This window comes from Xenopus tropicalis, chromosome 7, assembly GCF_000004195.4.
Source record: "Xenopus tropicalis strain Nigerian chromosome 7, UCB_Xtro_10.0, whole genome shotgun sequence".
Lineage (NCBI taxonomy): Eukaryota > Metazoa > Chordata > Amphibia > Anura > Pipidae > Xenopus > Xenopus tropicalis.
This window is the reverse complement of record NC_030683.2, coordinates 30,128,543-30,141,654: the sequence shown is the minus strand read 5'-3', so window position 1 is coordinate 30,141,654 and position 13,112 is coordinate 30,128,543. Positions and strand designations below refer to the sequence as shown.

The 13,112-nt window shown below is 36.5% G+C and overlaps 1 protein-coding gene and 1 long non-coding RNA gene across 2 annotated transcripts; both read right to left on the bottom strand.

Moving 5' to 3' along the window:
• Nucleotides 1-6,484: 6,484 nt before the first annotated feature.
• On the bottom strand, nucleotides 6,485-8,585 carry LOC116412351 (serine/threonine-protein kinase N2-like). Its single transcript, XM_031906488.1, has 5 exons — nucleotides 8,502-8,585; nucleotides 8,309-8,400; nucleotides 7,642-7,818; nucleotides 7,307-7,369; nucleotides 6,485-6,584 (listed from the first exon to the last, which is right to left on the bottom strand). The coding sequence occupies exons 2-5, from the start codon at nucleotides 8,317-8,319 to the stop codon at nucleotides 6,485-6,487; spliced, it is 351 nt and encodes a 116-aa protein (XP_031762348.1). The 5' UTR covers nucleotides 8,320-8,400; nucleotides 8,502-8,585.
• Nucleotides 8,586-8,678: 93 nt separating this feature from the next.
• Nucleotides 8,679-10,124, bottom strand: LOC116412184. Its single transcript, XR_004223573.1, has 3 exons — nucleotides 10,051-10,124; nucleotides 9,660-9,724; nucleotides 8,679-8,805 (listed from the first exon to the last, which is right to left on the bottom strand). It is a non-coding gene; the product is annotated as an uncharacterized LOC116412184 (long non-coding RNA).
• Between the last annotated feature and the right edge of the window lie 2,988 nt (nucleotides 10,125-13,112).

Here is a 13,112-nt window from a genome sequence, read left to right as displayed (position 1 = left end):
TGGGTCTCACCGCCGACACGGACCCTGCTTGAGCATTCGCAGATGAAGCCGATTCCCATTTAGCCCCAACTGAACATGCTCAAGCAGGGTCCATATTAGTGGTGGGACCCAAAGCATTTTCTACTGAACAGAAGATGGCGCCCAGGTACGCTGCTGTGCTGCTCTGCTTGGGGTTTTCAACAAGAAGTGTTGGCAACCAGGTCAGACTGGGGTGTTCAAGGCCCACTGGGGCTGCACCTTAGGGGCCCCCACCCCACTCGTGGACTCTTCCATTACAGGCTATACCTTTTATGGAATTCCTGCTCTTGATTTAAACCTTTCTTGGATGCATGCTGGAATAGTGAAATGTTTAGGATTTCCCCACACTTCTCACTAATTAATTTTTTTTGTGATAAAAGACATGTTACAAAACATGGGGAACACACTCCTATGTACAAACCCAACTTAATCTAACTCTCTTCTATTTCTAAGTCCATACTGATCAGCGCGCTACTGTGCCTAAAACTCTATATTAGCACTATTAATTTCCAATACACTTGCCATAGTGTCCAGCCCTGTCATTATGCCTGCCTGGCCTCTGCTTATTGGCCAATGGGAGCAACACGATCACAGAAAAGCACCAAATGATAGAGGTGTTTTTGGATCAATCAGTCTCTGGAGGAAAGCTAAGTCAATCTACACAAAGGGACATTACTAACTTAATAGTGGATGGGGACCAAGGTTGTAAAATGGGGAAGAGTTCAAATAGAAGCAAGAATATTATATGATTGAGTCATAGAAAGGGGATAGAAAAAGGCTTTGAGTTCAGATAGGGACAAGCTTATTGCACAGAGTATATCAGAAGAGAATAAGTACAGTCTAAAGGTGGCCATACATAGACAGATTTAAGCTGCCAACTTGAGTCCTTCAGACCGATACAGCAGCTTATCTGCCTATGGGGACACTCAAGCCTAAAGCCGGCCATATGAGCACCAATAGTATCGTAGGAAACCTAGCTTTGTGCGATATTCGGTGCGTGTATGGCGGCTCGAGGAGATGACCGATATTATAAAGGCTGTGGATATCAGTTGTCAGAGGGCTGAAAATTTGTTTGAGTTTGCTCTTTCGGATCAGGAAGTAGAATGTGGATTTAATTTCATTCTCAATTTGTGCCCTGTTTAGAGCAAGAAAAACAAAAACAAAACACAGATGTTTCTTATTAAAATAATGTTTCTAACTTAAATGTATATTCATGACAAGCCCTACTTATTGCACCAATGTTGAAAAAGGGGGTATCCCATTAAAATTAATTTTCAGGTTCATGTAGTCAGTTCTATTCTGAGCCTTCTTATAGTTGGTACAGTAATTAAGTATAACTCAAAATATGATGTGTGGGGGGAGGTTGGCTCTGAATTCTCTTGGGCATTTGAATCCCTCGGCCAGATGCAATGTCACAATGAAGCTACTATGAGCTTGACGCTTGCTTGGCCCACCTTACAATTTCCTCTGCAGAGGCGGGCCAAGCCCAAGGCAACCCAGCTGGCCAGCTTGCCTCCCCCCCATGTGTGCGTGAAAAAGTTCCACTGCAGAGCATCAGCACCAGTATGATCAAGTCACCATGCTCTTTTGAGAATGGACTTGGTCAGGGTTTTTTGGAAATGTTATTGTAATTGTATTTCTAGCAGCTACGATATATTTTCAGATTACCCTTAAAAGGATTCTAATACATCACATTGACTATCGAACTAAAGTTTGTTTTATTTTTTTTTTGAAAAGACGTTTCACAAATTTTTCTTCAAATTGAAAAATTGGAATCTTCATCTTATAGCACTGGCACTACAAGCAGTTGTTGGTGACATCTTTTGCAGTGATCTATTAAAGAACAATTAAAGAATGATTTATACATTTATGTCAGGAGTAGATTTCAGAGTTTGTTGGTTTAAGCTGGCCCCGTATGGGCAGCTGATTTGGCTCCTCCCAACGAAGTTGGCAGCTGCTCTGCCAGTGTATGGGCCAGATATCTATCAGGCAGGATAAAAAAGCCCATCATACGAGGACCACATCAGTGTGTTGCAGTGCATTGCCCCCCCTCCCATAGTGTAATATTAATGCCCCCCATAGTGTAATATATGCACTGCCTAACCCCTGTTATTAACACAGTAAATATTGTATTTCAAAGTTAAACTGACTCCTACACTAATATCCCTTAAGTACTTGAAGGACAAGTTGTTTTAACACATTTCCCTGAATTGACATTTTCCCAGGTTTTACACCATTTTCCCCTGAAAACGTAAAATGGGGGTTCTACTGTATTTAGATCTCAAAGGTGACTTCAAAAATAGTTGTTGGGTTGATTGGCTTGATCTGCCTGTGTATAAGATAATGTGCCAGTATTGATAATTATTGAGTGGATGTTGTCATTAAAGGTAAAAGATTTACTCATGGTCACCTGTTTAACAGCAAGCATCTTATTAGTTGCTATTAGTTACTTTACCTGGGCCAATTTTGTTCTTTTTATTATATATATATGGGGTCTGTTGGGCCAAGAATTTAGGGGCATGTATGAAAGAGCTCAGTTGTCAGTGGGGGTGGGGTACTAATATGTTAGGCATCCTAAGTGAATTCAGTCACTACATATTGTACAGCGCTGCGGAATATGTTGGCACTTTATGAATAAATGTTAATAATAAAATGTTAATAATACCTTTTGCCCCATGCTGGTGTTCCCATTAGGATAAAACCTGATAACTAAATTCCAATGCTACATGCTCATTTCCCTTACCTTTCCCAGTCACCCCCTCAGCAGACTTAGAATTTGCGCATGAAGTAGAGTAATATTAAAACGTTTACCCAAATGCACATGCGTGAAGTCTAAGTCTGCTGAGGGACACCTGGGAAAGGTAAGGAAAATGGTGCCTGGCTCCGCAATGCCTACTATATTGGCACCCTTCCCCAGTAAATTCAACATTCCTTGTCCTTAATGTCCTTTGAGGTATAGCTAACCCAACCAACCAATTAATGAATTTGCTTTGTTCCCCACAGTCCCCAATCAGAAAAATATCGGAAATTAAAACTTACCAATTCCAGAAGCGATAGACTTCGGACACACTCCAAAAATCCAATGTTGATTAAAAGATCCAATATGTTACCATCACTTAAGTGTCAGTATCACTTAATACTATCAATCAGAAGAGCGTTTTTAAAACCCTCCCCCGCCCACATACCCACCCCCTCAACCAGCAGTACTTTTGGATTTTGGACTATGCTTTGCATGTCCTATCCGTAGTCTGGGATTGGGGGTCATTGCAATGCAATAATTGGCCTAAGCATTGCACCACCTCCCCCAGCCCAGTGTTACAGAGGCAACTGAAAAATAGATGCCAACAACTGGGGGTAACACTAGACTGAGGGGGTAATGGAGGGTTTTTAAACGGAAAATGCACTTCTGGGGATAATTATTACCGATACTAATGCAGTGTCTCCTACTCCTGTCTTATTATCCTTTTAACATAAATTGTCTTCTTTAGAATGCATCTTCTAGGCCTTTCTATAGAGTCCTTATATCAGTCAGACTTAATTTCATTTTCAGCATTTCTGGCTCCCCATTTCTTTGGCATGACTTTATAATGTCCCATCATTTGATAGTTAAAATGTATCACAGTCAAAATTTTTAAATTCCTTTTCAATATATGATGGTATTGGGACATTCTCATTTTTCAAAGTTAAAACTTGTTTTCTATGAAATATTTTATAGAGAAATCCTGTTTTTTTCTCTTTGGGAATAAATGGGGCTGGTATCTCCTTCCTGGAGAGGGCCTCAAAGTCTAATTCCTTTAAAATAGGAGACAAATAGACAAAAGTTACAAATTAGCGCTTGTCGAAGTAAAACTCATGGCTATAAATACACAAGCAGACAAGGCATTGTCTTTATTTTCCATAGATACATTGATAGGCTTTAGAGTTCAGTCAGTTGCTCAATGCACACCTATTTAAACATCAGAAAGAAGAACGGCAGATGGTATGTTTAACGTATAATGCTCTTTATATAGTAGATATTCACAAAACAATTTTCTCAGTTTCAGTGCTTAATATACATACCACATACATTGTGTTTAGGCCAAATGGGGGTAGGTATATTATGCATTGAAACTGTGAAAATTGTAGTTTAACTTGGTGCGCATTGACTAACTGACTGATTTGTATTGATCCTCTGTTTGCCCCATGTGGGTTTGGGAAGCAGATTCTCATTTGCACCCTTTCCTTTTTTCTTTTTAAAGATAGTAATTGTGGTGTGCCCTCCAAAATGATATTGTTTGTATTATAGGCTTTAGAGTTGTCACCAACACCAAAGATCATAAAATGACAATGTTTTCTGCAGTTTATGCCTCGCCCTGAACTTTGAAAACTGCTGCAGGTCTCTGCGCTCCAAAGTAAGTGCGCCATTTTCATTTGATCATTTGGTCCTAGGGCCAAATTATTAAGTTCGCCTGATCAGGAGAGATCCACTCATTTGCGACCTCACCAAACAAGGGGATATTAATGTGTATGACCACCTTAAAATATACCAACAATTATTTTATATGGGATTTTTAGAAGCGTGTTTATCAATGGGTGCAAGTTAGAGTTCACCGACTATCTATTCATTCCTATGTGATTGATAGAAGGGTACTTATCAATGGATGAAATATGAATAGAGCTCTAAACTAAAGGGCAGGGCTGCCTTGCACTAACTGCCAATGCTCTTTGCACCGAGCACCGGATTTCCAAACAGATTAAGGGGAAGGACAGGCACGCGTTTGCACACTTACTGCACTTGTATCAGGGGTCAATGTAACTTTACTACAAGTAATGTAGTAATTTAGCCCAATGACTAACTAAACTATAAAGGGGTGTGGTCAATATGATCTTAAAATCAAGAATTCTCTGAATAAGCCATTAATTATCCAGGCACTGTTTCCTTTTTTTAATACTGTTACCCAAGGTATATAAAACTGTAAAACATACCTTAAAGAAAGGACATTCCATCACTTCTTCAGCACCACGTTGAGATCCAAGACGGCTTTTAGGGTCCTTTATAAAGAGCTATAAAAATACATATATGTAATTATACAAGCAGAAGCAATCAAGTAAACATAAAGTCAAACTTAGTTTAGGCATCCATGCTGAGACTGCTGCAAAAAGCAAAAAGGAACTCTATTTTCTGGACGATCCCTTAAAAACTGGACTGGAAAATCAGTAATGCTAATAACTTACTTTTTTAAATATATCCCTGGAGTCTTCTGTTAGTTTTTTTGGATAACACGGTTCTTTGTTTTTGATGGTTTCAGAAAGACTATCTTTTGTTGCTGCAACGAATGGCATCTGCCGGAGAAAACAGTGTTTATTTAGGAAAAAAACATAGCGTTCATGTAAAACTATATCTATACCTGGCCATTCAGCCACCATCCTACTGCACTATTTGTCTATTTAGACATAACAGGTAACAGGTCCCAGAGGTCCAATATACAGTATTAACATGTGCAATGGTATCAGATACACATTTATTTATACACATGAAATTGAAATGCCCTAAATGCAGTTGCATTAACTTGTTTTTGAACCATTTGTGGAAAGCATATTTGTTAAAAAAATGTATGTATTTTTATCATTTAGTTCTTTCAAATGTAAATATGTATCATCATCATTTATCTTTGGGAAGCAGAAAAGCAAATAGAAAGCAAGAAAATCTGGGCTTCTTTACAGGAACTTATTCTGTACCAGTGTGTTAGTTTTAATGAATGATTTTCTTAATGTTACTGGTCCTTTAAGGAACCCCTGTACATGTCTATTTTTCATTCAACATTTGAAACAATTCTCTTAATAAATGTTAAAAAACACTTACGTCGCGTACGAGCATTTCATAAAGAACTACTCCAAATGCCCACCAATCCACGGAATTTGTGTAACACTTGTTGGTGAGCATTTCAGGGGCCATATACGGAAGGGTTCCGCAGATAGTATAGGTCATTCCGTAGCCATACACAGCTATAATAAAATAAAAAGTGAAAGTTAGCTGGGATATATATCTCTATCTATATAGTACAAAGAAGAAGTGGGGGTCAGTAAGCTAATGGCCTGATATCATTGGGGGTTTGGCGAAATAGAATACAAAATAGATAACCGAATCCTTAATTCTAGCAACCTATACAAAATGATACTTATTTTTATCAAAAGAAAAAAAGACTTTGGAGGCCAAATATAGATTTAGGCTCCAAAGCTTTTCATTTGCGTACAACTGCTGCTCTGGGGGCTTTATCATCAAGGCAATTGTTTGTGTTTCAGAAAACCCGTACTACACTGATGAGCCCCAAGACGGGCAAAACCAGTCTGTAGTTGGGAATCTGATCAGCTATTATCCTGGCTTCTGCTTTAAAACCCCAATAAGTGAGCTTCAGCCAATAGGATATACCAATGTAAATGATATTTTTTAAGGAGCCTTATGGAATTACTTCCCAACCCCCCCCCCTCAAAGGCAAATGTGTGTCTTACGTCGTTTGGCAAGGCCAAAATCAGTGATCTTTGCGTATCCATCGCGGCCTATCACTATATTGCTTGTCTTTATGTCTCTGCAATAATAAAAAAGCACATAATTAAATTATACCAAGAAGGCAAAATACAGAGAAGGAAATATATTTATTATCACACATTATTACAAAGCATTAACTATAATAATAATAATAAACATTTATTCATGGCACATGATCTAGTTAATGATAGGCTGAGCACTGTATTTATTTCCTGGTACCCAGTTTCCTCCCACATTAAAAGAGTCTCCTAATAATGTGAATGTGATATAGACCTATCAATGTCAGGACTCAAAATCTAATGCTTAGACTGTAAGTCTCACTGGGGCAGAGAATGATGAATGAGAATGTTGGTGCTACATTATAGATTATTATAACAGTTGAGGTTCTCTCAGTGAAATATTAGTTGTAGCGATGAGCACATTTGATCACAAGGCATGGATTCACAGTGAAATTCTGCATTTCGCCATCTGTACATTTTTTTTGGATACTGCGGCAAAAATTTATTGTGGAAAAAAATTCACTGAGACAAAAAATTAACCGCAAAAAAAAAAAACACCCATTGACTTTAATGCATTTGGAGTGAGAAAAACTCCCACTGATTTTAATGCATTTGGAGTAAGAAAAAAAGTTGTGTGTAAAAAAATGTCACACACAAAAAAAGTCTTCCCATTGGAAACCCCCTCCAAGTGCTCAGTCACTGCCCCCAAATGTATCATGTGCCTTTGCCTTACAACTACATGGCAAATGCCATCAATACTCACCGGTGAATAATGTTGTATTTGTGTAGGAATTGCAACCCTAGCACAACACAACCAGCATAAAATCTGCAAAGAAAAACAAGAAATGTAGCAGTTAATTTCTAAACATGGCATTATTTATCTACATACAACATTGCGGCTATTCCTCAATCTAGTGGCATAACAATATGGGGGATAACACTGACTGGCAGGTTTGCTGGGGGGCCTGTAAAGGTCAAGCTATACCCATGATTGATATGGAATATTTCCAAGCATAATATTTTGCTGTTCCTCCCTATGCTAAGTAGGTTACTACAAAATATTTTCCCATGAAAACTTACAACTTAAATACAACTTACACAGTTGTTTCTTGTTTAATGCTACCCTTTAACAGACGATCCGCCAAGTCACCTCCAGGGCAATACTCTATTGCTAAACAGAGGTGATGCGTGGTTTGAAAAGAGGCAAATAAGCCAACAAGGAAAGGGGTCTGCTTTACTGACGCTAATTTAAGCAATCTCTTCTCGTGTATAATCCTGAAAAATAAAAATACAGAAATGAGTAGGTGACATTTTAACTCACTGGTTTAATACATGGATCAGGTTTGTGGGCCTTCCATTTAAGAGGCCATATTGCACAATGTCCAGTTTACATATAAAAAAAGACTGGATTGTAGTAAATTTGGCCTGTGTATGACTGCCTTAAGTATGTAGTAAATACAGTACCCCCTATTGTAAAATATAGGGATAATATAAGTCACTGAGGAGTTCCATGACCATATAACAGCACAAGACCGAAGACTGAGTGCTTTTATACAGGTCATAGAACTCCAAGGTGATTTTTAAATATTCTCATATTTTACAACAGGGGGTACTTTATTTATTATAATATACAAGTTTTGTGAGTCATGTGAAAGAAATTACATCACTAAGCTCTGATTATAAGGATATAAATTTCATTTTGGTCCCATAGGGAAATGACCAAACTGTAGATTATAAATAGATTATAAACAAAAAAAAAACCCACTGGTCAGTCATATAAGCAGAATCTATGCATCCCTTTTTTATAGTCTTGATGGCAACTTTTTCTTCTGAATGCTTGTGCTTGGCGAGGTATACCTTGAGTGAGAGAAACAGAATAAATGAAGTTAGCAGACTTATGCTTATATATATATATATATATATATGTATCAATCTTATACAAGTGCTGAACAATTTACCTTTCCAAAACCTCCTTGACCTAATAAACTCAATAGCTCATAATCCTTGATAGAAGTCCGAGAGCTCCGCTGAATTCTGAAAGCAAATTGAGAAAGTTTAAACCCTACAGTCAACCTGGATTACCTGTTCATCTCCTCTATGTGCAATATTCATATATATACAACATACTTTGGACCCACATATATATGGAGTCCACATGTTCTACTGTTGGCTATAAGCTTCATATGTACTAGAAGCTTACCTAGTTTCCTGCATTGCCTTCTCTGGGACAAGAGGTTCTGCAACAACGGGCAAATCTCTGGGCTGGAAAATGAAGCATAATGCCATTAGTTGATTTATTTTATAGGAATAGGCTGATTGAGGTCATTAGTTCAAAAAAGTGTTTTATAAATCATGCACATGTAAATGTGTATTTTAGATAATTTCTTGCCTTCAGTGGACAGGAATTACTATATCCTCTGTAATAATAAAACAGTACCTTGTACTTGATCCTGACTAAGATATAATGAATCCTTATTGGACACAAAACAATCCTATTGTTTAATTAATGTTTAAATGATTTTTTAGTTGACTTAAGGTATGGAGATCAAAATTAAAGAAAGACCCTTTATCCAGAAAACCTGAGCATTCTGGAGAACAGGTCCCATACCTATACAATACTTATATAGTCTCTAAGGATATAAGTATAACAAGGTTCATAAATATACAGGTTTCCTGTTGTATAGAATGATGTTTTCTTTTATTAGGCAAAAAATAATTTTTTGGGTTGACATGTCTTTTAAATACAACTGACAATTCGTGCTGTGCTGTAAGTGTCAGAATTAAAATTTTCCTGATAAGAGATGTGATTCTGAAGCGTACATGCCATTCAGCTAAATTGTCCCCAACACAGGCAGAAAAAAAGTCCAAAAATACCATTGCAATTAAATCAACCAGAATCGCTGCTTGTAAAACAATTTGTTTGTGTCATTGAAGCAGATTTCCTGATTTCCCTAGGATTACAGGCGTAAAAAGTGATTCTAGGTGACTGCTCTACTAGGGTATTCTGGGATTCTTTGATTGTCGCCCACGCTAGTGACGATTTAGCCAAAATATGCCATTGCCCTTACATTGAGTGCACAGACTGTGATATAAGAAGAGTGTTCCATTATACTTACACATTGAACAATATTCTCAGTATCAGCAGCCAAATCCTTATTTTGGTTCTCACAAATCTGAGGGTCTGAAAAAAATAAATAATCACCATGAGCAGCGTTTCTTTACAAACAGTTATTGCCAGAATACCTAATATATGCTGTATATTTTGGAATTAGTGTGCCCAATAATACACCACTTAGTTATTGCTTGCATATGATCTACAGTAGACATGTAAACATATTTCTTTGACACTTCCACCCGGACCCTTGCTGTGTAAAAGTCGCAAATTCATTAGAATGAGAAGCTTTTGGGAAGCTGCATGTAAAAAGACACAAGGTATGCAATGTAAACTTGCAAATAAACTGGTGTTGTTAGCAAATCTACATAAGTACAGATTTCTCTTAAAATTACTTGAAATTTTCTCCGGTTCCTTTTCTGGAATTTTCATCATGACGGGAATATCCTCTTCATCATCATGTTTCTTCTGAAAAGATAAAAAAAAAGTATGTTTTTCAAAAAAAACATGAAAGATTAAAAAACTGTTAAAAAATAAAAACACAGAAGATGCAAACTCTTCATTTTGTTCTACAAGTTAGGGTCCATTTAGTCTGTCTCTGGATTGGTATGTAATGTGCATGCAGCGTTGTGATTGGACAAGCTTGGGCAAATACTAAAATGCTTATCAATAAAAAGATGGCAAAGTAGATGTAAAGACAAACATAAATTTACTTTTTGTACATTAAAGGGAAACTTTGCTTAGTACATCCCTTTTCTGACTGTTGGTATTGTGTCACATAATTAGTGAGTTGCCCCTCACACAGGACCATAGCAGATAATGCCTAATATATTTAAATAGAATGCTAGAAAAGGTAGTGAACTTACCGGCATGCATAGATTGCATCTTTTGCAGATGTTAACAATTGTCTGGCAAAATGTACTAAACATTTTTTTCCTGAAATAAAAATATTTAAAAAGTCCAAAGTAAGAGACATTTATCCTATTCATTGTTGGAGACATTTAATAAGATGAAAGCTTCATGGCAGCAATATTAATGTCCTAAACTATGACTACAGGCCAATATGTGGCTCAAGGATGGTGGATGGCCAATCCTACACTTACTTTTCATTGATTCATTAAAAAATTCTACTGTTTTATTATATATTTTTCAAAGGAGGACATTTTTAGTATTTTAATGCGCAGAATGTCCCATAGATATATATATATATATAAACTCCCAAGTACCAAGTTAGTCTCCTCTTTAATAAAAATAATTTGTTTATATAAGTCCTGTGAGTGCTGACCCTCTCTCAAGCACCTATATATATATATATATGTATATATATTTATATACATAATGGGTGAGTGCAGAGGACCTATTGTTTTGTCTTATCTGGTAACTATGCTCAATCTTCAAAAAATCAATAGCATTAACTTTTATGGAATGTCTATGCTATAGTCTAATAACACTATCTGTATTTCAGCACCATTGGGTGCTTCCTCTGATGAAGTACCCAATGGTGCGAAACGTGTTAGGAGAGTGAATACCATGAGGCACTGGGGTGCACCTGTCTGTTTGGTATAGTATGTTTATTGTTTAAATTTGAATTGTTTGTTAATTGATTTAGCTGAAACATTTTGTTATTTGACCAGAAAAAAATCGTGCAAAATCCTGGAAAATGTAAAATTAGGGAAGTTTATTATGAGTAGTAGTAATAGTGGGACCACAAAACAATGGTGTAAAATGCAGGGAAACTTAAAATCAGGGGATGTAAAATTGAGGTTTCACTGTATTGACTTATACTCTACTATTAAAGTCTATTAAAATGCTAAATATTACACTGTAGTATATCTGTAGTATATGTATAGAAACACCATTACATAAAGCTATATACTTACAGATGTAAAGATGAACAATAGTTGAATATAAATTATATATAATTAAAGCTGAATAAAATGCTGATTAGCACTGAATGTGTGTCTCCAATCAGTAACTAAACAGCAATGACACTAAAGCTTTACTTGCTTTCTGGGCCATTGTGGCATGATCCGTTGCTATGACAACATTCTATGACATCACAATAGCTTGCTCTGCCCTAGATGAATGCAGTGCCAGTAGACTTAAAATTTCATCTGTGGCAAACAACACCAAAATGAGTTAAAACTGTAACATTTCTATTAAACAATCTCTGCAAAGCCAATATAAGCAACTTTCTGGGACTGCCTCCTCCTGATAAACTAAATATTGGCCTAAGAACCAAAGTTAATTTCAGTCTGTTTTATTCAGCCGAAACAAATTACTAAGGTGTTACACAGCATAACATTTTTATTCAATAATCTCAATAACATCAGAACATTCAACAGGCCACATGATGGGAGAAGAAATAATAAATCATAAATATTTAGTATAAATGACTTTAGTTGTCAAAAAAATGTTCTGTAGAGCAGAGCGGATCGGAGGTGTAATGTATATAATGTAGTCTATTGGTAATGGCATTCCCCTAATTCAGACCTTTCTGGATAATGGGTTTCTGAGTAATGGATCCCATACCTGTATTGGATCATGAACTACAACATGGAAAAGTAATGCTGGTCTTATAAATGACTGTGGCGCAGAAACATTGCAATGTGGAACGAGGCACCTGAATTAATAACCAGATAAATTATTTTGCATTAGAAATGCTGATGCCACTTTCTTTATCTAAAAGTTTCCCGTACCTCTCTCTGTGCAGTCTCCATAAGGAATTAATTATAGTGAACCTTTGGTAAAACACTACAGTTAGGGAAAATACAATATAAACATCATTCATTATTAATTAACAATAATAACATCAGTATAATTTTATGTATGTAATCAAAATATAATAGAAATTTTGATCACTTTAGTGTTTTAGTTCCACTTATTTACAGTACTTCTGAAGCATTAACTATGACCTGACTTTTTAGGTAAAACTTACTTTTTCCAAATATAGTTAACAAATTTTTTGAGTTTTTTTTATTATTTAAATAAAAACTCAAATGAGAAATTCAAAACTGTGAAAAAAAAACTCACATTTATTGAATTTATATTTTACTCATCATTTTCAATGGGTCTTCAAACTATCAAAAATAAATCAGCCTGATTGGCATCTGCTTCCTCTGACTTTGGCTTGTGTGATAGGAGGCGACCAGGAACAGCCTATTCTTCTACTTTCTTTCAACATTTAAACACTGTGAGAAAGCTGTCTGTCTGTCTTTCTGTCGCCTTATCTAAACCGCAAGTGGCATTCAATTTCATGACCACAACATTGAGTCTATCTCCCCTGAAGTGTAGCTGGTAGCCAGTAGCAGAAGACAGTTGAACCGGGCTAGCGACCATGTCACTGGGGGCTGTAGAACATCACAATAGTATGACTTTCTCTGAAGAATAAATGCATCCATTTACTTTTTCATGCTATATATTGTTTGCAGATCAAGTTACTAGGTCTGTTAGTAAC